The following is a 25134-nucleotide window of genomic DNA, read 5'->3' on the forward strand; positions in this document are numbered from 1 at the left end:
TATTGAGTATTATAATTCCAATCTCTGTACTCAAGGTTTCAAATTGAAGAAAAATGAATCCACGATTAATAAATATTAACAAATTATACATAGAAATATATGTATATTCACGTATGGATCTAATATTGGACCAACTTTATAAGTATCCGAATACTTTTCTGGCCCACTGTATATGTATATATCACATATATGTTATTAGATATCTTCAGATGCAAATACTCAAATTTACGTATGCGAATTTGTTAAAATTAACTTTCTGAATATAATATAAAATTCTGTACGTTCTCGTTTGGTCTTGTACATCTATCGCGAGTATGCTTGTAGTTGTAACAGGCATACAGCCTTGCAGTCATAGAGTTCCCACCACGAGACATTATACCGAGGAGTGGGGGTCAGCATATCACGGTCGAGCTCGAGGGCTCATCGACTGCCCTAGGGCAGACTTAGTGTGCACCCCTGCTCTAACCACAGAACCATAGTTTAATGCGGACATAGTAGGTCCCGAATCTGATGTCAGGATCTCCTCGAATCTGCTGCCAATCTGCTGCCATACTGCGGTCAGTTTGTTTACTAGGTCACTGTTGGGGTCGTGTTTGGTTTCATTTCCATCTCCAAAGTCTCTATAATACGTTAAAAATGTTTTCATGAACATTTTACAAAAAATATAAGAATTTAAACTTTAAACAATCTCTTTAATACTTACAAGCTACTGGTCACTCGCAATATGTAAACAAACCAAGCGACAGTCTGTGTTCAAAGGTGTCGAAAACGGGTTCCATCACTTCTCTGACAAAACTGAATGACGTCGGCGTGCTCTCATGCAGGGTTCGAAAAAGTTCTGGAACCTTTCAATAGATTCTATTTGAAATATGGACCGTGGAACTTTTTTAAAAATGTTCTCACATTATATGTTCCCATAAGAACTGATAAAGTAAAAGTTGAAAATAAAAATATTAGTTGGAATGGAACTTATAAAATATAAAAATAAAAATTTCTCTATAATAGGAACAGATATTTTGTTCATCAATATTAAAAAAGTTCTCAATCGTTGTAATAAATACTGAATACTATTCAGTGAATAGTAATACAACATTAATATATAATTATTACAGTTAAATTGATATTCTGAATGTGTTATTTATTTGTAATATTTACCTACGTAGATAATTAATTTCTAAGCAGATACAGAATTTTTGTATATTTTGGTTCATGTAAGTTATAAAAAAATGTTATTTAAGTATTATTCTTAACAAGTTCTCTTTTCTGTTCAATACTTCTTATGAAACTATTAATCACTTATGTTATGATTTTCATACCTTTTATTAAGGGGTCTCCCTAGTGTGACGCCTGGAAAATAGGGCTATATTTGGGAATGTTTTTGAAGGAAATGTACTTGATATTGCGGTTTCTAACTTTGGGGTATTTATTCAGTTACATGATTTTTTTGAAGCATTAATGATAATTATATTTTATGTTATAAGGGTTATAATGAAAAGCTCGCAAAAAAACGCCTGCTGCTGGCGATCACGATTCCGGCTGCCATGGTTATCTGAAACAAAAAACACAGTTATTTTCTTAATCTATATGAATGTAGCTAGGACTTGAACTAGAATGAAAATAGAAAATCACCAAATAAAAAAATGGCGGCACTTTAAAGAAAAGTTTTCATTTCGCGGCAAAAAAGTGGTCAGTTTTTTGAGCTGCAAAATTCGAATTTTGCAAATATTGACTTCATTCTAGGTCAGATCCTAAGAGAACACGCACTCAATATATATGTTAAGTTTTAAGTCGTTTGGTTGAGTAGTTTTGGAGATATCGTGATCGCCGGGCCGAAAAATGTAGTTTCGAGTAAAACGCGTTTAAAGATTCAAGTACCATTTTTGAAATAATAAATCATACTTACGATTAGTCTCCGATGCCTGGCCCATAGAGTACACCTTCCTCTTCTTCATACAATTCTTGTAAAGCTGCATTTGCTTTCCTTCGAGCAGTTCGAGCTGCTTTTGATGCTTCCTGATGCCTTTTCTCTCCAAGGCAAACTCTGTTCACGTCTTGCGAATCGGCAAAACTTTTGGCTTCTGGGCCAATTGTTATTCCCATCGTATTTAATACTCTTAACAGTGACTGGTAGCCATCGTTAAATATGCAAGTTGCTAAATATGTTGCTACTTCAACTGTTTTTGGCCCAGAGTATATATGTTTTGGAGCGAAATGCCAAATTAACTGATTAAAACTTTCGTTATTGTTCTGTGTGTTTCCGCCTAGACATCGCTCTATCAATTGTGTTGGGATAAACTGGTATAAATGGGCTTTATAACCTGCTGTACGAGTTCAGTAAGGGGTGGATCATGAGTGTAATTGTCGAGGGCGCCTTTTGCTTCAGCGCGGCGCCACGAACACCAGCTTTCGGCTCCGGTAGGGCATGTTCGGGGGCTGTATCAGTGGAGCACTTATGGTGATACGTTGCCCAAATCGCATTCTTCATTTCCTCCACTGAATCCGTGTGTCGTGTAATTGCTAACCCATAATATGCTGTTAAATCATTTATTAACTTATCCGTTAATTTTCCCGGACCTTTTCCCCCTATTCCTTTATGTTTCTTTTTTTCTGCTCTCAAACGAGAACCCATCCTTTTTTTAACGTGTAAAACACACTCTAACTTTTTCACCTGCACGTCATATGGATTCAAATCCACAATGCCTTTATACGTTTTACTGTCGCCATCGCCAATGTAGCGAGTATACATGGCGCCATATCGTTGCATCGATCTGGCGAACATTTCAGAAATACCATCTACCTCCATCTTCCCGGCAGATCCTTCATGGTTCACTGAACACTGGTTTTGGTGATTCCTTTTCCATTCATCGTATTCTTCCTCGTCGTCAATTTTCTTTTCCCACATTTCACACATCTTACAATATGAGCATTTTATAGCTACATCTATTGCTTTATTGGTATATTTCCCAATCAATGTTGCAACGCCGATTAGGGAAGAAAATCCTCTCTTCTTCCAAGTACCATCTCCAGAAACTGTTAAATTTATATTTGACTTCTCCTTCTCAAAGGTACTTCGCTTCTCCTCGTCCATCGCCAAGTTTGTACTGAATTCGAAAACAGCTTTTGAGGCAGTGTACAGATTTTCTAAACCGGCATAGTATGTATTACTATAGAATTCTTTTGCCAAGTCCATCAATCCGCAGAATAGGTTCAGGCCTTTATTTCCTATCCCCAATAAACGCATGACGCATACTATTCTGCGATTTATTTCGTATGCATTAGAAATCAACGGACACGAATTGATGTAAGTGACGTTGCATTCGCACTGCACTCCAATCTTAAAACCTAAGCCACGCACACTCGTTTCAGTAAATTTAATGTCTTTATGGCACACTTTGCATTCAATTAACTGACTAATTGCAGTAAATACCGAAAAAAAGTCCACAAAACGATAGCCGTGCGTTCGGGTCACTTCAATGTCTTCGTCGTTGCCTTCTACTAACTTCTTAGCCGAAGTGCTGGCAAAACTCACGTCTTGTTCAAAAGTGTAGCGGTTTCCTGTAAATCTTCTTTTCTTGTTTCGGCTTAAATAGCCTTTCGAATGCTCCTTATCGCTCTTTCTGGACATTTTCTTTCACTTTGCTCACTTCTGTTTTGCTCAGGAGTCTACGATGCACTCGTCGTCACGAGTCTACGATGCACACTGAATCACACCCGCTATAACACTTGGAGGGGCCCCTTTAGCACAGAAGGGGACGGTACAGGTAGCCAGGTCATAGGAAACTCTGGAGGTAACGGTTTTTAAAGTCAAAAAGGTCGACCTTCGGTACAAGCGTGGAGGGCTCCGATTCATACCTGCGCGCCCGGTCGCGCGCTACTGTTCATAGCTCACAGCGTTGCCAAAATTTCGAATTCAGCTATAATATTTTAGGAATATGTTCTTAAGATGTTGAACTTTCAGAAAAAAAACAAAAACAAAAAATCGATTTTTTTGAACCGTCACACTAGGGAGACCCCTTAAATAAACACAAAGAATATGATATTATATTGTTAAATAAAACTAGTACCTAATAGTTTAATACTTTTCTTTATGTTATGGAACCTTTTTTAATAAATGGTCTAATACGTTATAACTGTTTCCATGAAACTTTTATTATATAGGTTCTAAAATATCTGTTCCATGAGAACACTTTCTAAAGTAGTTTCTAAGGGTAACATTTCTTTTAATAAAAATTCTACAGTAACAGATATTTTCTTAAATGAAACATATAAGTTCTAACAGAATTTTTTAAAAATAAGATTTTCAGAACTTTTTCGATCCCGGCTTTCATGCCGTGAGATTTGCATCCTATTGGTGTGTTTTTATGTCAATATTTTTTTGAAAGCATCGAAAGTATTGTCTGAGAGTCTCCAAATGTGTACTTTGAAAATAAACTAAGCTCGGAGTTCCCATTGTATTTCTATTTGAGAATGTTGAGGTTATGTTCGACGGTGAATAGGTGCACACAACACAGCACGTAAAATGAGATAACGTCGGTTTATTTAAAATTAACAAATACAATGAACTTGATCCGGTGAGAATGTACAGTGAGCTTGAGTGACTCGCGATTATATTAATGCACGAATACGAGAGTCAATGCACGTTGCACCACCACGTGTGCGACACCCGCGGCGATCTACAATCGAATCTGAGCTTGAGCAGATGATGAGAGCGTGAGTGTGAGAAAAGAACGTTCTGAATTCTATTCAATGAGCTCATATACGATGAACGCTGAGAGTTCACAAAGTGAAAAAAAATTGCATCGATACGTCCTTTGCTACACACTGTGGGAACAAGAGTGAATGTAAGATGGATGCTCGTTTCCGTTTGTACGTCATCTCGAAGGTTCTCGTCAAGGTCTGTAGAATAGGAAGGTTACCTGGTCACCAATAGCAACCAAAGTGCGGCCATATTGCTACGACGTCACCCAGCGTGCCAAACAACGCTAGAACAGCGGATTCTGATCTGTGCATTAGTTTTTATATATTAGTTTTTATATATTATTGTTTGTATATTAAGTTTTTATATATTATTGTTTGTATATTGAGTTTTTATATATTATTGTTTGTATATTGAGTTTTTATATATTATTGTTTGTATATTGAGTTTTTATATATTATTGTTTGACGTGACGTCACGCCCGTGTTTTTCATTCTGGTTTCTAATTGGTCGAAAGTTACCAGGCAACCTTTCTATTCTACAGACCTTGGGTTCTCGTAACCGATCGAAGCGGCGCGCTGATTGGCTCATCGATTGTAGATTCGCCGCGACTTCCGCTGTCCGGGAGGTGCTGCGATAAGAAAGAATGTGGTGGCGTTGGGAACTAATGCATTCCCAAACAATTTCAATGCCTCAGCGATCCTCAAATATTTCTGCACATCTCAAGCGGGGATAGAGGATCTCAACTTCTTACCACTGACATGCTGGCACGGAACTGATATGTATGCCGAGATCTTTTCTCGCACGACAGTCAAGTTTCCGATGAGTCACCCATTAATGAAAATTGTAATTTCTATATTCTCCATGAGATCTTCGTAAAAGTATCACCAATGCATTGATGAGATTCTGGTAATGGCAATAAGTTTGAACTCGACCAACATTCGTTTTTAATCATACGTGATGTACAGTTAGTCTACAGTGGTCAGAAGTCATCCCAACTAGGTATAATTAAAAACAGTCCAAATATCGTATGTGAATTCATTCTCATAGGAGAAATCTTGCCTATATTGTCAAAGATCTAATGGAAAATATAGAAATATAAGTTTTCTTGAATGTTGACCTATGTTCAAACCGCGGGGCGAGCTGGGCAAAACTTTCTCGATCGAAGCGACCACACAAAAATGTTTAGCAGACTTGAAGGTGTATTTCGTGAAACCTTGCATTACTCATTGCCAAAGTGTACTTTTACGTGTCCCACCCTGTTTGTATAATATAGCCCTGCTCGGGTAAGGGCTGGCGTGATCGAGTGCAGCTGCGAGCTCATGACCAGTATGATCTGCTGGCGTATGTTTTATAACTTAACCGAACCGTTTGACGAAGAGACCGAATTCGTGTAGACGGAAGAAACAAAAAGAACAATACGCTTTTGATGACCAATATTTAGTAGCGATAAGTTCGACATTCGGAATGAGTCATCAACTACTGAAATATTCATGTTTTTTTATTTTTTATCGAGTCTTCATAAAAGATGTACCAAGGAATACCTGAGATTATTCTGATCAAAATAACATGATTCACAACGTTATTCGGACTATTTTTAACTTGCATGGAATAATTTCTACATTCTACAAACAAATCTTGCATCCCGTTTTAATGAAAGTAATCCGAATGACGTGTTTAGATGATGTAATGAAAAATGGAGACTTGAAAATTTCAATGCTGCACGACTCATGCCGAGCGTCAAGCTTATTATTCTTAGTTCTCGAACGTCAAAAGCCGAAGGTATAATAGATATCTGGCCTGCATAAATAGAAAATTTGGGTCAGGGGAGAGCGAAGATCTTTTCGAACCCTTAGGCACCAGGACTGTATATGATATAGGTACAGATTACTTTCGGTCCCTTACTGTCACCTTTTTTGGAGGCAGGAAGTCTTTCGGGTTTGCCTTTATTGCCTTATCACAGAACGAGAGAGACTGCAAATGAGTGAGAGAAACTGAAGCGGCGGCAACCCATAAAGAATATTCAGCGCTACCTACTTAGTCGCCTGCCACGAAAGGGACGAAATACGATGGCACTCGCAATCAGTCCTTCTCGCTCATTCGCAGCCTTTCTCATTCGCCACGGCAACAACGTAAAAGATGGAGGGGACCCTTGTATGTCCATTAATCCGATGGTCGATAATTAATTATGTGATGATGAAACTTATTTTTATTTTATACATGGAATATTACAATTTGAAAATGTAAGGTTATCTCGCTTATATAATTTATTATCATTTTCTAAATGTTACATTGAAATATTTTACATAAATTATAGTAAACTTACTAAATGCTCGTATAAAATGTTTCAGTTAAATGGATTGGAGTGGGAGCAGGTCGTGAAAGTGTAATTGCACTCTGACGTTACACATATCTGATGCAGGAATGGGAATATGTTATTCTGTCTATTCGATTCACTACTCTATTGGCAATAACTTTGATCTGTTAAAGGAGTTGATGAAATAAGCGCACAGAGAGAACACGACAAAGAGAATAATAGCATAAGATTTTGAATTTTAGCGATATTGAATAACTGAAAAAAAGAACGCGTCTCGTTTTTTCGAGTTCCTCCTTCTTATTCGATAATTCATGTGAACCATGTTATCCATTGTTTGAATGTAAAATAAGATATGTTAATTAAAATGTATTTATTTGAAAAATTATGTTTCATCTCTATTTCCTAACAAAATGAGTCATGCTAGTCTTGCATAAAATAATATAAAATATAAAAAATATTTTGTCCTAATATTTCATTGAATGTTGTTGAATATGTAACAGTGTCGTTACTAATAGGTGAATCAAGGTGAGTTATGGTATATGTAACGTTCTCAAACGAGGCCTTGCCGTTAATTACAGGAGATTCCACGAATAGAGCGGTTACCCGTGGAATAGTGAGATTTGGTTTGGTTGACGTGCAATTAAGAAATGAATTTCAAGAAACGAGAGTCCCTATTTTAACAATAAATAACAAAATAGTTTATTCAAGAAAGGTTTTGATACTATGTCTAAATGAATATAACATTTACTCAATAACTGAATGCAAGATAATTTCGTGACGACGTACTAGTCGGTACAAATGAATTATGTTTGTTTCGTTTCTAAATTGGTGAACGAAAGATTAATGATATTAACGCTCGGTCGGTTAAACAGAACATAAGATCGTTTGATGCTCGCTTTCGTTATAGAATAATTTGAACCGTGGCATTAATTAATATAAAAGATATAATATATAGTTACGATATTAAATCGCTAGTTGAGCACAAAGTTTCGACACGAAGTCGGAATAACGTATAATACAAGAAATGACGCTTGGTCGAATTAGAATGTTAAGGTTTTAGAAATTGAAAGAATTACTTCTCCCGGATTGTATTGGCTTAATGGTGCATATCAGCTGGCCCACGCTTTTCTAGGATGGAAGTAAGAGGGGCTAACTAAAGCGTCCTCGAAATGAAAGTTTAGGGGCTAATTAAAGCATCCTCGAAATAGAAGTTGAGGGGCTAACTAAAGCGTCCTTGAAATGGAAGCTGAGGGGCTAACTAAGGCGTCCTCAAAGGTTGGTATGGTGTCAGGACCGAGTCTGCTCCTCTGCTGCTGGCAGACCTATATTTATACTCCTCGCTGGAGCTTAACCCGCGTCAATCAGTCGCTGCGTGATTACGCGTACCAATCGGATTTAACATCCGGTTCCCGCCATTCGCGCATTACGCTTAGTTTTAGTCAGCGTCCGGTTGAGCGTGTGGTCTGAATGGGCAGTTATGCGCATGCGTTGCGCGTGATTGAGGTACAACTGTTTCCTGCTAGTTAGCGTGTCCCTCGCACGTGTCTTAATTACAGTTTACATATAATAGAACGGAAATAGTGATAAATATAAAAGGGAAAGGAAAAAAATTATGGCGGTTAGTAGCGGTACGTTACATATGTTCAGTTTATTTTCGAGGACGTATGGAATACACAGCAGTACGAGTTCTCTGTTTTTTTTTTCAAGTATTTTTCGACTCAGGGGGCCGTTCCTAAAAGCGATGCCCCTTTCACCGACGAATATGCAGAAAACATTAATAGTGGTGTTACAGACTGGGGTACCTGTAAATGTGAACCATACGTTCGAGACCGCGAATCAAATACAGATCACTACGAACACCCTCGGTTGATGCACCTATCTACCTTTGGTGCCGCGATGTAGATGACTCTTGTGCGTATGCTAGTCGCCGTTCACCACTATCTCCTCCAATTTCTATTCCTGTATATAGTTTTCCGTCAATGAAGTACCTAGTAAGAGCAAATTCTTCATGGGAAATTCTTCGTCCTACCCACTTGCATTCCTCCTCTCGCCTCCCCAGGACATAGCATTGGGTTTAGCCGCGAGAAGCTGACGAATCACGTCACTTGGCTTTGCTGGACGCTGGCGTTGGTTCCTTTCCCATTGTTTCCCATCTTGTCGTTGATTGGTTTGACGTCCCGACGTCATCACGCGCATACGTGGCGTGCATTGGCGTAACTAGGATTTTTGTCGGGGGAGGGAGGGGGCAGGTTCCATCTTCTCCCCCCCCCTCTCTCTCGCTCTCTCTTTTTTATAGGTAATGGAAATCTTTATATACATACACATTTTATAACAATCATTTACCTACATATTTATTTAACACTAAAACGAAGAGTAAACTGAGTAAGAAATTGTTGGTTATTTAACAGATGAATATTTTTTACTTATTTCGATATTTCCTAGGGTGGGGCTATTTCGCGTGGGGGGGGGGGGCATCCGGCCCCCTAACTAGTTACGCCAATGGTGGCGTGTTTCCCCACCATTACGAATAGTTTGTCAGTAACCCATTTTCCGGCAACGCTGGGGATTCCAGTCACTGTCGGGCTGTTCCCGACTGTATTCTAGAATCGTTTCTTCTCCGATCACCATGGTCGCCAGGGGGGGGGGGGGCAAGACGCGCGGCAGGAGAAAGAGGCCGTTGCTTTTGAAAATCAGCCGAAAAGAGCACTTAATTCCTAAGCCTGCTTTAACCAATCGGATCAGTGAGTGCACACATTAACTAGTGAGTGTATACATTCGCTGAACCACAACCGTCTTTAATACTAGTCATGCTGAACATCGTGGCAACACTGCTTCAGCAAGCATCTGGAGCAGGGCTGGTGTGGAATTCCTACCCGTAGTTGAGGAGGAACCAACATTAGCGTCGATTGGTTTTGAGTCAACATCTATCTTGGGTGTCAGTTGGTTTGACGTCACGGCGCACAGTGGTTCAAATAGAGGAAAAATAAATTTTTGTATGTGAAGTACACAGAATTTTTTAAATACAGTTCCATATTAGGATAGTTGAAGCACCAGAACCAATAAGAATTTGGTGTAAATACCATTAATTTGTAAGGAAATTATAACATGGAAGTTACTGAACAGAACATCTGCAATTTTGAGTTACAAATGCACCATCTTTCAAGTAAAAATTAAAATATCGGCACATTAAAAATAAACGCAATTTTGTAATTTGATTATGTTCATAATGAACAAATAAACTACATGCATTAAGTCAATCACGCCCTTATTGATTTCAGTAGGGCCCAAGTTGAACAAAAACGTATTTTTAATAATAGAATTGAAGTTTAATTAGACATAACATTTTCCCAACAGCTAGCGTCAAGGTAAGACTTAATATTAATAGTGCATTATACTTTTGAATACATAACCAAACATGTTTCAGATGCGGAAACCTACGGCTTTGGTGTCGGCACCATTTCTTCTATAAGTTTTATCAATATTTGGACTATCTTGCGTTCGTTTTTGATAATATTGAATAATGTTTTTGATATGTAGTAGGGGTAGGATGGCTCAATAATAAGCGGTATTTGTAGGAAATAGTAATATGAATATATATATATACTAACTAACTCAACGCACGCTATCGAAGAGACTCTCGCGACTCATCGTCGGAAGCACTTGGGTCGCTTAGTCGCATAGAAATAATATCTGACGCTTAGTCGAAAAGAAATAGAATCTGACGCTTAGTCGAAACGAAATAGAATCTGACGCTTAGTCGAAACGAAATAGAATCTGACGCTTGGTCGGAACAAAACGCATTGATTGATATAGGAAAAGAAAGGTCACGACACTAAGTCGTTATAGTATAGCACTGAGAGAATGACACTTTGGTCGGTTGAGAGTAAAGAGAGTTCCTTCCTCTGGGATTGAATAGCCTATCAGCTGGTCCACGCTTTCTAGGATGGGAACCAAGGTGCCTCGTCGAAGGCGGTCTCAGTTGTAGATTCCACGTTGCTTAGGTGCCTAGTCGAACTGCCTAAGATGGTAGCCAATGTATCTGGTCGGACTGCCTCAGTTCGTAGAGTGTGAATTTAAGTGGAATATCATATGGAACCCTGGGTGCTTCTTTCAAAGCGGCCTCAGGCACAGGAAGGTGAATTGTCTAGGTGCCGGTTCAAGCGCCTCGGAGAGAAGGTTTCGAAGACTGGATGTCTCTAGGACGATCTCTCTGGAAGATCTCTGCTGACTGCTGCCGGCGGGCTTATATTTATACCCATCCGTAGAACTTTGCCCGCACCAATTACTTGGCTCACTTTACGCGAACCAATTAGGTTTTCGTATTTTGGTTTACACCAATCAGGCGTTACACTCGCGTTTTACTAGGTGTCCGGACGATCGTAAGTTTGTGCGCATGCGCACTCGATCCGTTCGTGGTCCGCACTCGGTTCACTAGCTCTGTAGAATGACGCTTAGTTCTCTCACTGGTCCCTATATTGCATTCATCCATACGTGTGTTCGCGTCTTATTGCTAATACAAAATGTTTTAGGTATAATATTACATAATATAATGATAATGAGAATATATGAAAGAAAATAAAAATTTAATGGCCACTCGTCGCGGGACGTTACAAGTGTTTGAACTATCAACACAAATTTTTGCAATGCATTATATTGAAAATTGTACAAGTTACACACCAAAGCGCAGGTCATATCATCAAACACCGGCCCCATCGGGCGCACGAATTGCGGCCGTCCAATCATCTGAAACGAAAGAACCAAAGTTTTTTAAATCTAAATAAGTGTAGTTATCGCCCCTAGCAGTCCTAACCAAGTCCGAACATTGTTACCGAAATCGCGGTTGTTTAGAAATTGATGTTTGATTTTTTCGACTATTCTTGAACTAAAACAAGGAATAGGGTGGGTGGGAGGGGGGGGGGGTATTGAAACTTTTGATATGATTTTGCTACGGGCTATAGGTACATACACTTTGAATGTGAGTCAAATTTTAGGTCAATCGGCCCAGTAGTTTTTGAGAAAATTGTGCGCCCGAACTAAAAAATTTGTTTCGAGAAAAACGCATTTAAACTTTTTCATGCAGTTACGTCCTATACGACTGAAGTTGCAGTAGATAACGACTAATTTCTGTAACTTACCCCTAATCTGCTATACCAGGACTGTAGAGAAAACCTTCCTCAGCTTCAAAGAACTCATGTTGGGCAGCTCATTCTTCTCTGCTGGCAGTTATAGCCTCTTTAGATACAAGGGTCGAGGGAACGATTACGTGCCACGCTGCGACCTTTAGGGGGTAGACACATCACATGACCTAGCCGATTTGGCAGGTCGGTATTACAGCAAGTTTCTTCTGCACAGAAATACTAATGAATCAAATCAAACATAGAAAATTCATTGTACATTTTAATTACTTGAAATGTGCTTATGCTACAATATTCTACGTTGGCAGTAAGGAATTATAAGTGAAAAGAAAAAATAGATGAGGGAATGTCCCCAGAAAATGAAGTTTGTTAGCTTAGATTAGGCATATCTTTATTAGCAAAACACTGAAGCAGAACCTGAAAGTTATATACTTATTATAAGATAATTAAACGTCCTATGCAGAAAGCAGTTGAACAAACATTACATATAAAATTGTGTTGGTGCAATAGTGACTTTAGATTGCAATTGCTTATTCGATAGCTTTTGATATGCGCTAATGCACTCGCCAGTGCTACTGCGGTGTTATCATGGATTATACAGAAACAGAATTTGTTTATTTTTCATCGTATCAATATGAAAGTAACACCAATGGATTCCTGGCATTCTGCCGATTAAATTGACAGAAAATAATTTAAATTGGACTATTCTTAGCGAAACGAACCTTCAATTCTGCAAACAAATTTTTCACGTAATTTCCTTAATTACGGTCCGAATTATATAATTTTGGGAGCCAATTTGATCGAGAAAACAACGAATCGATTGATGTCACTTTGGTAAAGATCTGATTAGAAATTGCAGAACTTCAGATTCGTCACTACTTAGTGCACAACATTGTATGCTGGTTTCGAGCGTTGAAGCCCACGAAACTCAGCGAGACACATGCTTGTTGGCGAGCATCGCGTTTGACGACTCTAGCTAGAGAATCACCCCGTATAAATGTTAAGAAACGATAGTGTGAAGTGGCGCGCATTTCAACTGCACATTGACAATACCGTAGATTCTAGGGCCTAGAATATTAGTTCTTCACCACAGAACTGCATTAATGAATTAAAAAATAAATTAATTGGTCAATTAGTTAAAATTAATGAACTGCGTTTGATTTTAATGTCGCCTAATTTAATTGCACTTACAATCTGAATTACTAATTGTAATTAAAAGAATACTTTTTGTGGTGATACTTCCGAAAACCGGTCAAACCCGATTGAGCTGAAATTTTGAAAATAGCTTCATTTTGCATACAAATAACGTTTGCGAGAAGGATTTTGGCGACTCGAAATTATTTTATCATTTCAATGTCGTTCCCTACCTTACCGACCGCGACTGATCGATCTTCTAGGTAGACGCCTTACGCACGGATTCGCCCCGTGCGTAAGGCTCCAAAAATAATAAAACAATCCCCCTGAATCAGTATCAAGCTGATATCTCTTTCTAAGTTGATCTCTGTTTTATAGATTATAGAAGATTAATAAGGAGAATGCATTGAATAACTGTTGTATCCGATTCTCCGCTCTGTCGGTAAGGTAGGGAACGACATTGAAATAGTAAAAAAAATTTCAAGTCGCCAAAAATCCTTCTCGCAAACGTTATTTTTATGCAAAATGAAGCTGTTTTCAAAATTTCAGCCCAATCGGGTTTGACCGGTTTTCGGAAGTACAGCCCTGTTTGTCGTGCAACATGAAGCTGCGCGCCCAAATGGTTGGGCTCGGATTATCGGGAAAGACCTACCCACCCCACTGTTTTGCTTTCTCGCTGCGAGTGAGAACCTTCGGGTCCTAGTAGACCACCCGTTGACAGCCGAGAGCAATAAAACCGACGGGCCAGATAAAATGTTCATGTTTTTGGTAAGTGTTGATGAAAGTATTACCAATGGAGTTTTTAGGGTTTCCCGATGAAAATAATGCCAAACATGGAACAAATCGGTCCGTTTTTAGTGAACGCAGTGGATGTCCTGATCATGTATTCATAAGAAAAAATGGACCGTATTGCTTCGCGTCTCGACTGATTTTCGTGGACATAAACTCACCAATCCATCGGCGGTAACTTTTATCAAGGTGTAATGAGAAATATAAACATTTTGATATTCAGTACTGGATCACTCAAGTCGCCGTCGACCGTGCGCTATTTCACTCGCACTCGGTTTACGTCGTCCAGTCTCTTTGTCAAGCCGTTTTATTTGGGAAACCCAAGTTGCGTCATTCGTGACACCTACTCGCCAACAGATATATGTATGTACGAGAAGAAACAATGCAATTGCCCGATGACTTGAAGCAACATTGCAATATGTAAATGCATAAAACTCTGGGATCAGGAATTCCCAACCAAGTAATGCATATGTAAGAACTGGTGAAATGCAACAATAGTTCGTCGTCTACATTTTACAATTAAAGTATTTATTTGACGTGAATATAAAGTTTGTCAGCAAAGTCTTTCTCGATTTGAGTTCTATAGAAGGATGGCTTTTTCCTTCGCCATGGTAGCTAAGTCCCTTCTTGTCTTTTATGCTGGCAATCACGCGACTCGCTGAGTGTCGTGGGTTTCGACACTCGAAACCAGCAGGGCCATACAATGTTGCGCACTAAGCAGTGGCAAATCTGCAGTTCTGCATTTCTAATCAGATCTTTGGGAAAGTGACGTCAGTCGATTCCTCATGTTTTCTCGATCAAATTGGCTCCAAAAATGATACAATTTGGACCATAATTGAGGAAATTGCGTAAAAATGTGTTTGCAGAATTGGATGCCCGTTTCGGTAAAAATAGACTATTTAAATTACTTTTTGTCAATTTAATCGAGAGAATGCCAGGAATCCATTTGTGTCACTTTCATATTGATACGATGAAAAATAAACAAATTCTGTTTCTGTATAATCGATGACACATCGCTGAGCAACGATGATCTCGCGCGGCTCGGGCCACAAAGGTTCTCGTCGGTTATTCGAGCTTCTAAGGTCGTATTCAGATATGTATATTGGCCGGTGAGTTTTGTGACGCGTATTCTCGCACCACACCGCTTGCCTGCCTTGTTGCTCCTTTTCTCAACGATTTCTGACTCCCTCTCGTTCTATCTCGCTCTCGCCTTCACAGAACAAGAGTGTGCCAGAAGTGGTGAGGGTAGCGCCAAACTCCTGACGTGTAGACGAAACCGAGCTCTGAACTTAGAAGTACATACATCAGAATAGGTGTGCGTTAGCTCCGAAAAAATTCAGGACTTTTATTGGTCAGAACATTGATTCTTTCTCGATAGCTTCATCTCGTATTGGTCTACGCATAGCTTCGTAACGCAAACAACTATTACGCTAATAATAAGAATAAATGACAGCCACACGACTACGTTCAGGCGGAGCTAAGCAGCATTCCCGTTACTCCACCATACCCTCCGGGGGCCAAGAACTCCAATTGACAAATCCAGGATCGGCAGATGGTGGTGGCTGATTTCTCCTCGATCGCTGTTGGCGAAAACGAATCGACCGGCCAATATATCTGTTTGGGATTGGCCCAAACGGCCACAGGCCAAGCCGGCGCGGATCCGCTGCCGAAGCCGCGCGCGGTTTAAACCGACTAACGCGACTAATTCGCGGTATACACGATCGCGGTGATGAGATTGGTCGGGCCATCTGTTGACGCGCACCTCAACTGATTAGTAAATTGTATCGCTCCATCGCACGGCCGGCTTTGTTTCGCCGCCACGGTCCTCGTCCGGCTCAGGACGAACAGCTGTTTGGTAGGGTGCTAACGTCACAGAATTCGGCGAAATGTAAATACAAAGTGACCGTGACCATAGTTCAAACTTAACGACTATACCTAACGATTATCCTTAACGACTATCCTACTCGCTACGTTAAATCTAAGTCTTAATATAGTGCTAATTCGCAAACGTTAGGAGCTCCAACTTTCATGATTGTACAATTTCTGAATACGACCTTAGGATAAAGATGCAATGAAAGATGAAAAATTATTCGAAGCCCAAGATGAAAGGCCTTCGAATAAACAAAGGAAACTAATAAATACCCGAAGCTATATAGAATTTTAGATTTAGGGTGCACACCCCCTCCCCACCCGTCCCCCAACCCTCGTGTCAATCGGCCACTAGGGCCATTCGGAAGTATATCCTTTTATTTAAATAATACCCATTTCTGCATAGGACCGCAAAGAATTACAAAAAAAGCAGAGAGTCAACTGTTGACCGGAAAATAATTGCTGTAACTTCCACATTCTGAAAATATGATATCAGTAAATCAATATTTCCAGTGTCACGTCCCGGGTGAGGTCTTTTGGGAACGATGACATTAGGAAAGGAGAAAGACAGGCGCGAATCTAAAATCCAGCACTCTGAGATTTTTGGGGGAAGACCAGGCGCGAATATTAAATCCGTCACACTGAGGGTTTGGAAGGAACTTAGGCGCGAATATTGAATCCGTCACACTGAGGGTTTGGAAGGAACTTAGGCGCGAATATTGAATCCGTCACACTGAGGGTTTGAAAGGAATTCAGGCGCGAATCTATAATCCAGCACACTGAGGGTTTGGAAGGAGAGGAACGTCAGGCGCGAATCTTGAATCCAGCACACTGAGGGTTTTGAAGGAGAGGAACGTCAGGCGCGAATCTTGAATCCAGCACACTGAGGATTTTGAAGGAATTCAGGCGCGAATCTATAATCCAGCACACTAATCGTTTTACAGGGAGGAACGCCAGGCGCGAATCTATAATCCAACACACTAGTCGACCAGGGAAGTTTAAAGGCTAGAGCGTATTTGGGGAACACCCGTTAGCACTTTGTTTTGGTTTACGTAATATCAGATTTACCGTTGCATAGGCACAAAAAGTTTCCTCGTAATATTTCTTGAGAAATTCGTCTATACGTGCAGCTATGCAAGGGAATGTTAGTAAACACTGTCACTGTTCTCGAGTTCGCGATCCGCGATCAGCTGTTTCGCCGACTCGTTGGTTTGTATCTTAGTACGTTCGTAACTAATGGTTGAACACAAATAACTTGAAGCAAGATTTTAAACAACGCGATTTATTAACTTCGTTAATCGGTTATTATAATCGTGCGAGGGGGCTTTTAGCATTGGCACAATATTTGTAATATGGTTATAACATTTAATATATATATATGGACATGAGATACAATATAAGTCGTTTAATAATGATCGTTAATAATAATAATATGATAAGATTGCGATAAGCAGTTATAAACAAAATAATAGAATAGTAAGATTGCGATAAGCAGTTATAAACAAAATAATAGAATAGTAAGATTGCGATAAGCAGTTATAAATGAAATAATAGAATTGTAAGATTGCGATAAGCAGTTATAAACGAAATAATTGAATAGTAAGATTGCGATAAGCAGTTATAAACGAAATAATTGAATAGTATGGTATGGTGGTGATATGCACAATAATATTAAGTAATATAAATGGCTTACGGTGATCGTCGAACACTGAGTTTAATATTAACACTTTAAAGATATACTTTTCAAGTAAGCCTTCTACCGAAGAGGTTTCTGTCGAAGAAAGAGGACTCGGCCTGTCAGGACCTCATATTTATGTACTTTCACAGGAGTATTGTGGGGTACGCGCGGTAAAGACCTTGACACATTTCGGTTTAAGACGCAGTAGGACTTCCGGGGTTTTTACAAACGGTACGTCTATTAATAGACGTATTTATGTCACGTACGCCAAATATACGTCGCAATTAGGTTTCTGGGGTTTTTATGACTGCGAAAAGAGATACTCAACTCATCGAATGGATTTCGGGTGTTTTACGGGAAAGGGGTTATTAGAGTGGCTTGGACTTCATGAGTCGTAAAGAGGGGGTTGAGACTTGGTCTCGATTTAAGAGGGATTTGTAATGAGGGACTTGTTTGAATTTGTTTTTGGAGGGAATGATTCGTGCCTTGTAAGACGAATAGGCGAAGAGGGTTTTGAAACGATCATCTCGTGATGGGGACCGCTAAGGTACATCAGCGAGGTGGAGGTTTGTATTGATCATCCTGTGTTGTTGACCGCTAAGGAGCAACATCAAGGTGATCGGTGATTGAGGAGATGGGGTAGGAGTTGAGTTTGATAGACTTTAGTGGAGTGATTTTGAGGTTTACTAGTGGAATTGGGAATAGGAAACGCGCGAAAAATCGTGGGACGTTACACCAGTATTAGTAAAAAGTTCGAATCTCTCCTTTTTTATTTTAAATAATGTGGCCATATAATTATAACATAAATTCGACAGCGATTTCAAGTGATGTATGTGTCACGGTAAAAGCGTTAATTTAGTAAATGTATATTGTTGCGTTCCAACAACACTGTACGCTTCCTGGAAGCGCCCGAAAGGAATTCGCCTCTTTCGTGGCAATGGTGCGCGCTGGCGACCGACGAAAGACGACGTTGCACGAATCGACAGCGCTGCGCGATCGGCTCGACACACCGGCAGGACAGATTGTCCTTACGATTCGAACGAGATAGACCATTATAATAAAGTACCATATTACACAAATTATCGTTTTTGCTGCCAACAACTGCGGCTCGATCAATTACAAATCGATCGAGATGGACCGAGCATAGTCTCGGCACGCTCAACATATACAGTTCGTAACAGTTACTAGTCAATGTATACCTAAATTGCATATAACCTAACCTAGAATTGTACGAAAATGCATACATTGACTGCATCACGCTTTTACTGTCGCACATGTATCCCCAGCTAACGCTTCAGTTTTTTCCACAGACCAGGTATAGGATAGACCTATCACGCAATGTAATTTTGTGTCACATGCTCGGGGGGCTCGCGAGCTCCCTTACCATTTTCGTGTCACACCCAACGTTATCAATTCAGTCTAAAATAAGATTACAGTGCTATGAGTGGAATTAAAATGAAATCTTATCGGAAACATTTAAAATCTAAAACAGCCTGAATGTTACGACTAATTTCAAGAAACATGTTGCATAATTCCGTTTACTAATAAATTTTGATAAAAGCATAATTTGCACGTATTTCCATAAATTTCGATCAGAAATATTATATAAATACAACCGCATAATAAACATTAGGTTATATTTTCTGTCACTTCGAGGACAGAAAATCCGCTTCTCGAAGTGACAGAATATATAACCTATATGCTATACCCGATTTCCTAAAGATACTGTTGCGGCGTAATAATAATGTTTTGGAAGGATGATAAAAGGTTCACAAATGTAGGGTAAAAGAACGAAATAACCAATAAACATTTATTGTCATATAGCATATACATAGGTTATATTTTCGGTCACTTCTATTGAGGTTAAATGAATTACATGTTCTTTAATTGAAAAACTGTCTTTAATATTATAAAGGTCTTGAAATTAGCGTTGAGAACACGTGGCGATGCTACTTTTTGTATCTGGCGTCGCCTTCCGACATATGTCATACTACTTCAAAAGAGTCGCCACACTCCGCGCCTTTTCCTTTTCTCACAACACCCTCTGGTGTTAACAGCTATAAAATATCACTTAGTATTGTTGCGACTCCCGTCTAGCAGCGTGTAGTATAAGCTTTAGGAGCGCGAAATTCGGAATGAATCACACGAATGTGATAGGAAAGGGAGACAAAGTGAAGTTCGCACGAGGCCGAGGGGTCCGAAAATAGTTAGATATCCTTCTAATAAGAGGACTTCAAGATTATAAATTAATCAATACTCACCTGGAAACGGTTGTTTGAAAAATGAACTTCACCTTCCTCCCTTGGTGTGTAATTCCAGCGCAATGTTGTAAACCGCTTGATTCTAAAAATCGATAACTATGAAGGAAATAGATCGACCAATGAGAATTTAATTAATAAATATTTTATTGGCTCTTAGATTTTAAGGACATCTTGTAAAGAACAAAAGATGTAAAAGCGTTTGCCTTTGAAAGCCACTTGAACCCCGAGAGCGAAAGTGTACGGACGTGCTATAGTAAATCTTATGAAATACTAATTTGTAGCGTTTAACTTCGTTTATTGTGTTCATTAAAGTTTTCCTAATTGTGTTCAAATCGTTTTATCATTTTATAATGTTTCCTGGTTAATAATATTTGTCTAAAATATCCGCGTCCAAGGGGCAGAGCGTTTTAGCACTCCACGGGCATCGTTCCCCGCCGAATTCCCTACGAAGATTCCGGAGGAACCAGCCGGCTACGCAACAGTATATATACTTTAATAACTTCGAGGAGGGGTCAGTTCCCTAGTCTGGCGGGCCACATGAAAGGGGTACTTTCCCCATCCTACGTTAGTGGTAGTTGGAACGGGGTACTTTCCCCATCCTACGTTAGTGGTAGTTGGAACGATATTTTTGATAAATCTATATCTATACTATTATATAAAGAGAGAGCCGATTTTTATATTCGCACAAAACTCAAGACCTATTGAACCGATCTTCCTCAAATTTTAACACGTTATTCCTGCATACTCTATGGTGGACATAGGCTGTGTAGCATGTCTCAGAAACGCGTTATTAACATGTAATTTATGTGTAAACATTTCATGTGTACGGTTATTTTGCAGACCACGTGACCCGTGTATACGACAGTCTATTTCTCGCGCGCATGCGCATATTCGGCCTGCGCGATACCTCGCCCACAGCGGTACCGTGATGTCATCACTAGATGGCAAAGCTTTTCGCGCGCTTTCTCGCTAGAGAAGTGGATTACCGCGGATATATATGTTAGAATGATCATATGGTTACAAATTGCTGTTGCAGTTTTATGTGTACCCCGTGTGGATGTTACTATGCCCCGGGTGTGATCAAATTTGTCAAGATCATCCACTCTTGCTCGATATATGCAATATTAGCTTCGCTACTCAGCTTCACCCGAAATTTAGATTCTGATTTGGTAAAAAAAATTGTTTTTTATTTATTTATATTTTTTGTGAAAATAGCCACGTTCATCTGGATTAGGTAGGTATAATGAGCTGGGAGAAATTTCGTGACCCCCTTGAGTTTACCTTTCGAATGTTTTTAGGCGGCAGACAAACACACAAACACTTTCTGATTTATATATTAAGATACACTGGTAAATCCTGGACTTATAAGAGAGAATGTTACGGAAGGTTTGTATTGAATTATGATCCAGGAATTAACTAGGTATGTTAACTTAGGAGAAGTTCCAATAGGAGCGATGGATAATATTACCATCATTTCTCCGGCAGGTGATGCGCAACAACAATTCATCCTAATGTCAGAAAATCATTATACCAAGAACCCTGATAACCATCTGTCTCCAATCTGACATCAGATTGGGAGCAGAGTCTGGCACGAGAGCGCAGAATCTGACGTCAGAACTGCAGCAGTCTGTGTCCGCATTTGGCTGCGTTCTGATGTGCAGAGCCTGAGGTGCAGTGCCTGATGTCAGATGGACAGCAGATCGACAGCAGATTTCGTCGTCTGCTAGGCACAGCAACAGCGCCATCTGTAGGCAATTGCTTGGTAATTCTGGACCTCAGATGGTGCTGTTGCTGTGCCTAGCAGACGGCGAAATCTGCTGTCGATCTGCTGTCCATCTGACATCAGGCACTGCACCTCAGGCTCTGCACATCAGAACGCAGCCAAATGCGGACACAGATTGCTGCAGTTCTGACGTCAGATTCTGCTGCCAGATCTGGCTATCAGGGTATATATAGTCATAGCAGAGTTATTATCGTTTACTCTATATAGTCCGGTTATCTTGATCTTTATTCGTGAGAAATTGTAAAATTGATTTTTATTTTATCTTGGAATTCAAATGATTTTTTGAACATCTTGGGACTTGTAACCTGTACAACAAGCGGCGTATGATAGAAGAAAGTAATACATGTAGCGCAATGATACGACGTCTCCGCCGGCCACGGCTGATGGTAAATACATGCACATTTTAAGGAGTTATATGCTTTTAAAATACTTGAAAATAGGTCTAAATTAAAAAAAAAGACTAATAAATTTTGTTTTTACTAATTACAGAACCACTTGTTGCGCGCCACCAGCGCATCGGCTGACGTGTACAGGCCCAGCAGGGGGAGTGGGCTTTTATAAATGCTATGAAAGACCAGGCCACCGCCCACCGCGCCTGGGCAGTTCAAAAGTACAACCGTGGCCGTGGTCGTGGTTGGGGTCGGAGTTGGGGCCGTGGCGGCCGTCATCAATAATAAAATAAATAAAAAAATTAATATTTAAATAAATATATATTATATTAATTTACGACAATGTTTTTAAATGGGATTCATTTCGATGGGATTATATACTTGGCGCTCTTTTCTGTACCTTTTTGTAAAAAGGTAATTTTGTGGAGATTTCACACATTTTGTAGCTTTTACTGATAATAATTTAGGACAATTTTTTAAATGGGATATAACCTGCGAAGTAATGCCCAATGAGGTAAGTTGTCCAAATTTGAAATGTCACGAGTTTTTACAATACATATAAGACTGAATTATTGTCTCAATTAACAAGGTAAGTCGCCAAATTTTTTTAATAGATTTCTTATGTAGAGTCGCAGACTTGGAAGTTGTCCGGAGAAGGTTCGACAGAGAAGCATCTTCTTTCGCATCAGTTTCTGGAAATTTGTTTATGCATGTACAAAATAATATATTGTAGTAACAAAGTGCATTGTATTTAAATTGCTGGATGTTTGTATACCAGCAATTTAGAGTTTTTATGTAAAGCTTATATTATAAAAATGAAGGGGACGCACAGGCTTGGATGGATAGAAATGAAGGGGATGCACAGGCTGGCTTAGAGGTTGTCCGGAAAAGATTAGATAGATAGATATACAGAGCATCTTATTTCGCACAAGTTTCTGGAAATTTGTCAAATACGGTAAATCGACAAAAATTGTCGAAAGACATAGCATTAAGAATTATTAAGAAAATTGATTATTTATGGTGTACTGCTTGCAATGTAGAGCAAGTCACATTAGTGAAGAAAGTACGCTGAAAACATATCTCTCTTGATGCTTTTTAATCTTTTGTGAAAGATATTCGTAATACTTTAATAAAATCCGCAGTAGTTGTCAAGGGAGATGTGTTTTTAGCGTACTTTTTTCACTAATGTGACTTGCTCTACATTGCAAGTAATAGACATTAATTTTCTTAATTCTTGATGGTATGGCTTTTGACAATTTTTGTCGATTTACCTTATTTGACAAATGTCCAGAAATTTGTACGAAACAAGATGCTCTATCTATCTGTCTATCTAATCTTTTCCGGACAACCTCCAAGCCTGTGCATCCCCTTCATTTCTATCCATCCAAGCCTGTGTGTCCCCTTCATTTTTATCCAAGTCCTGTACGTCTCTTTCATTTCTAAATATAATATAAGCTTTACATAAAATCTCTAAATTGCTGGTATAAAAATATCTGGCAATTGAAAAGCAATACAATTTGTTAAAATATATATATTATTTTGTACATCGTATCTCTGTCTAGCTGCCAAATTACAACAATTTGTTACGTGATTGGCCGAAACCCGCATCCAATGAACGACTTGCCTGAGAGACATTTCCTCACCCTTTCATACCCCCTCTTGCCGAGAAGTGTAAGACGATGACGATGCTGAATTTTAAGAACATAAAATTCAGCAAATTGCAACTTTACATCGAAATATCTCAGCTCATAAGGCCCGTAGGAACGAAACGAAGACACTTCTCTTATGTAAATCAAACCCAAGCTATCCATTAAGACCATTCAAAATGTAATCGGATCAGCCGTTATTGAGATTCGGAAATATCAGGGTTCTTGATAGCGAGTCGTGGCGTAGTAGATCCATTCTGTGTCCGCTGCGCATATATACCCATATGTACTTGGCGCGAGACACTACCGTGTCTCGTGGTTTTAATATGTAATGGCTACACAATAAACGAGCTCACCGATTATGGAACGAACAGTTTTCTTAATTACTAAATTCACTCTCTTATTTAACTAAAGAACAACCGCGCAAGTACGCGGTATGGAAAAACGAAGATCAAACGCGATTCAGAATTACCGGAGCACCGGTAGCTCTTTTCTGAGTAGCACTTTGGAGATACAGATTTGTTTTTCGGCACGCGATTCACAGGCGAGAGAGCGAGCGCGGAGACGGCACGGGCCGAGCCACAGATTCGGGCACCGACGACACCTAGCTAATCAGTGCGGCCCACGTCTGTGCCGCGAGGCAATGCTAATTAAGGAGGGAGAGACAATAGCTAACTAGTCTAGGTGTCAGCCCCGAGATGGCCTGGCCAGGCCATCACCGCGATTGCCCAGCCGCGGCACCGGTATCGGTAGCGAGTTCAAACGTCGCGCTCCTCGCGGAAGCGAGTATGCGCCCGATTGGTCGCATCGCTGCGGTCAATCCCAAACAAAATTTTTCTGCAATAATGTGTGGCGGTCTCGCCAGAGCACCGCCAGAGCGCGCCACCTGCGCCACAGCAACGGGCGCCTTCCCATGAGAGGCGAAAGCAGACGTTGAAGCCGCGTGCGATTTTTAGCACGGTAGCGCGATCGTCACTTCGTCACTTACATATCGTACGACGAACGCATGTACCGAACCGGTCGTAGAAATCGCGTCTCCGATCCTTGTGCATATCTCTGATCCTTTTGTAACGAGTAGGGAGTGAAATATATACATTGTTGTTTTCTCTGAACATTTTTATTTTTATACATTCGGGGGATTACCCACTTCGCGAGATCTGAACCGCGATAAGTATCGATCCGCATAAATGCATTTGCAAGTTATAGGCGTTCAAATTGAAAAGTACGTTTTTTGTTTTGATCGCGAATAACTCGGTCAATAAAAATCATAAAATAGACCAAAAAATAAAGAGATTAAAGAGAAATATTTTCTCTATAAGAGCCACCCATTGAATTTACCAGAAACAAATTTTTGTGATCCGTGCATACGTTTAAACTAGGCAAAAATTTTTTAAACTTAGTTTTCTGCGCTTCATCTTGAAAAAAAAAACAATATCA

At 39.7% G+C, this 25134-nt stretch overlaps 1 protein-coding gene and 2 long non-coding RNA genes across 3 annotated transcripts in view; all 3 read left to right on the forward strand.

Moving 5' to 3' along the window:
• The window catches only part of Adss (adenylosuccinate synthetase), a 74785-nt gene extending 67390 nt beyond the window's left edge, over positions 1-7395 (forward strand). The window contains exon 6 of the mRNA XM_076808599.1: positions 7048-7395. Coding sequence (XP_076664714.1) covers positions 7048-7097 — 50 coding nt within the window. The 3' untranslated portion in view covers positions 7098-7395. The remainder of the gene's footprint in view (positions 1-7047) is intronic.
• The window catches only part of LOC143367067 (uncharacterized), a 309917-nt gene that overhangs the window by 76355 nt on the left and 208428 nt on the right, over positions 1-25134 (forward strand). The window lies entirely within an intron of this gene.
• LOC143367096 (uncharacterized) overlaps positions 22842-25134 on the forward strand; it is a 104506-nt gene continuing 102213 nt past the window's right edge. The window contains exon 1 of the long non-coding RNA XR_013084958.1: positions 22842-23114. This is a non-coding gene — a long non-coding RNA (uncharacterized LOC143367096). The remainder of the gene's footprint in view (positions 23115-25134) is intronic.

The sequence above is a fragment of the Andrena cerasifolii genome, chromosome 3 (assembly GCF_050908995.1).
Source record: "Andrena cerasifolii isolate SP2316 chromosome 3, iyAndCera1_principal, whole genome shotgun sequence".
Classification (NCBI taxonomy): domain Eukaryota; kingdom Metazoa; phylum Arthropoda; class Insecta; order Hymenoptera; family Andrenidae; genus Andrena; species Andrena cerasifolii.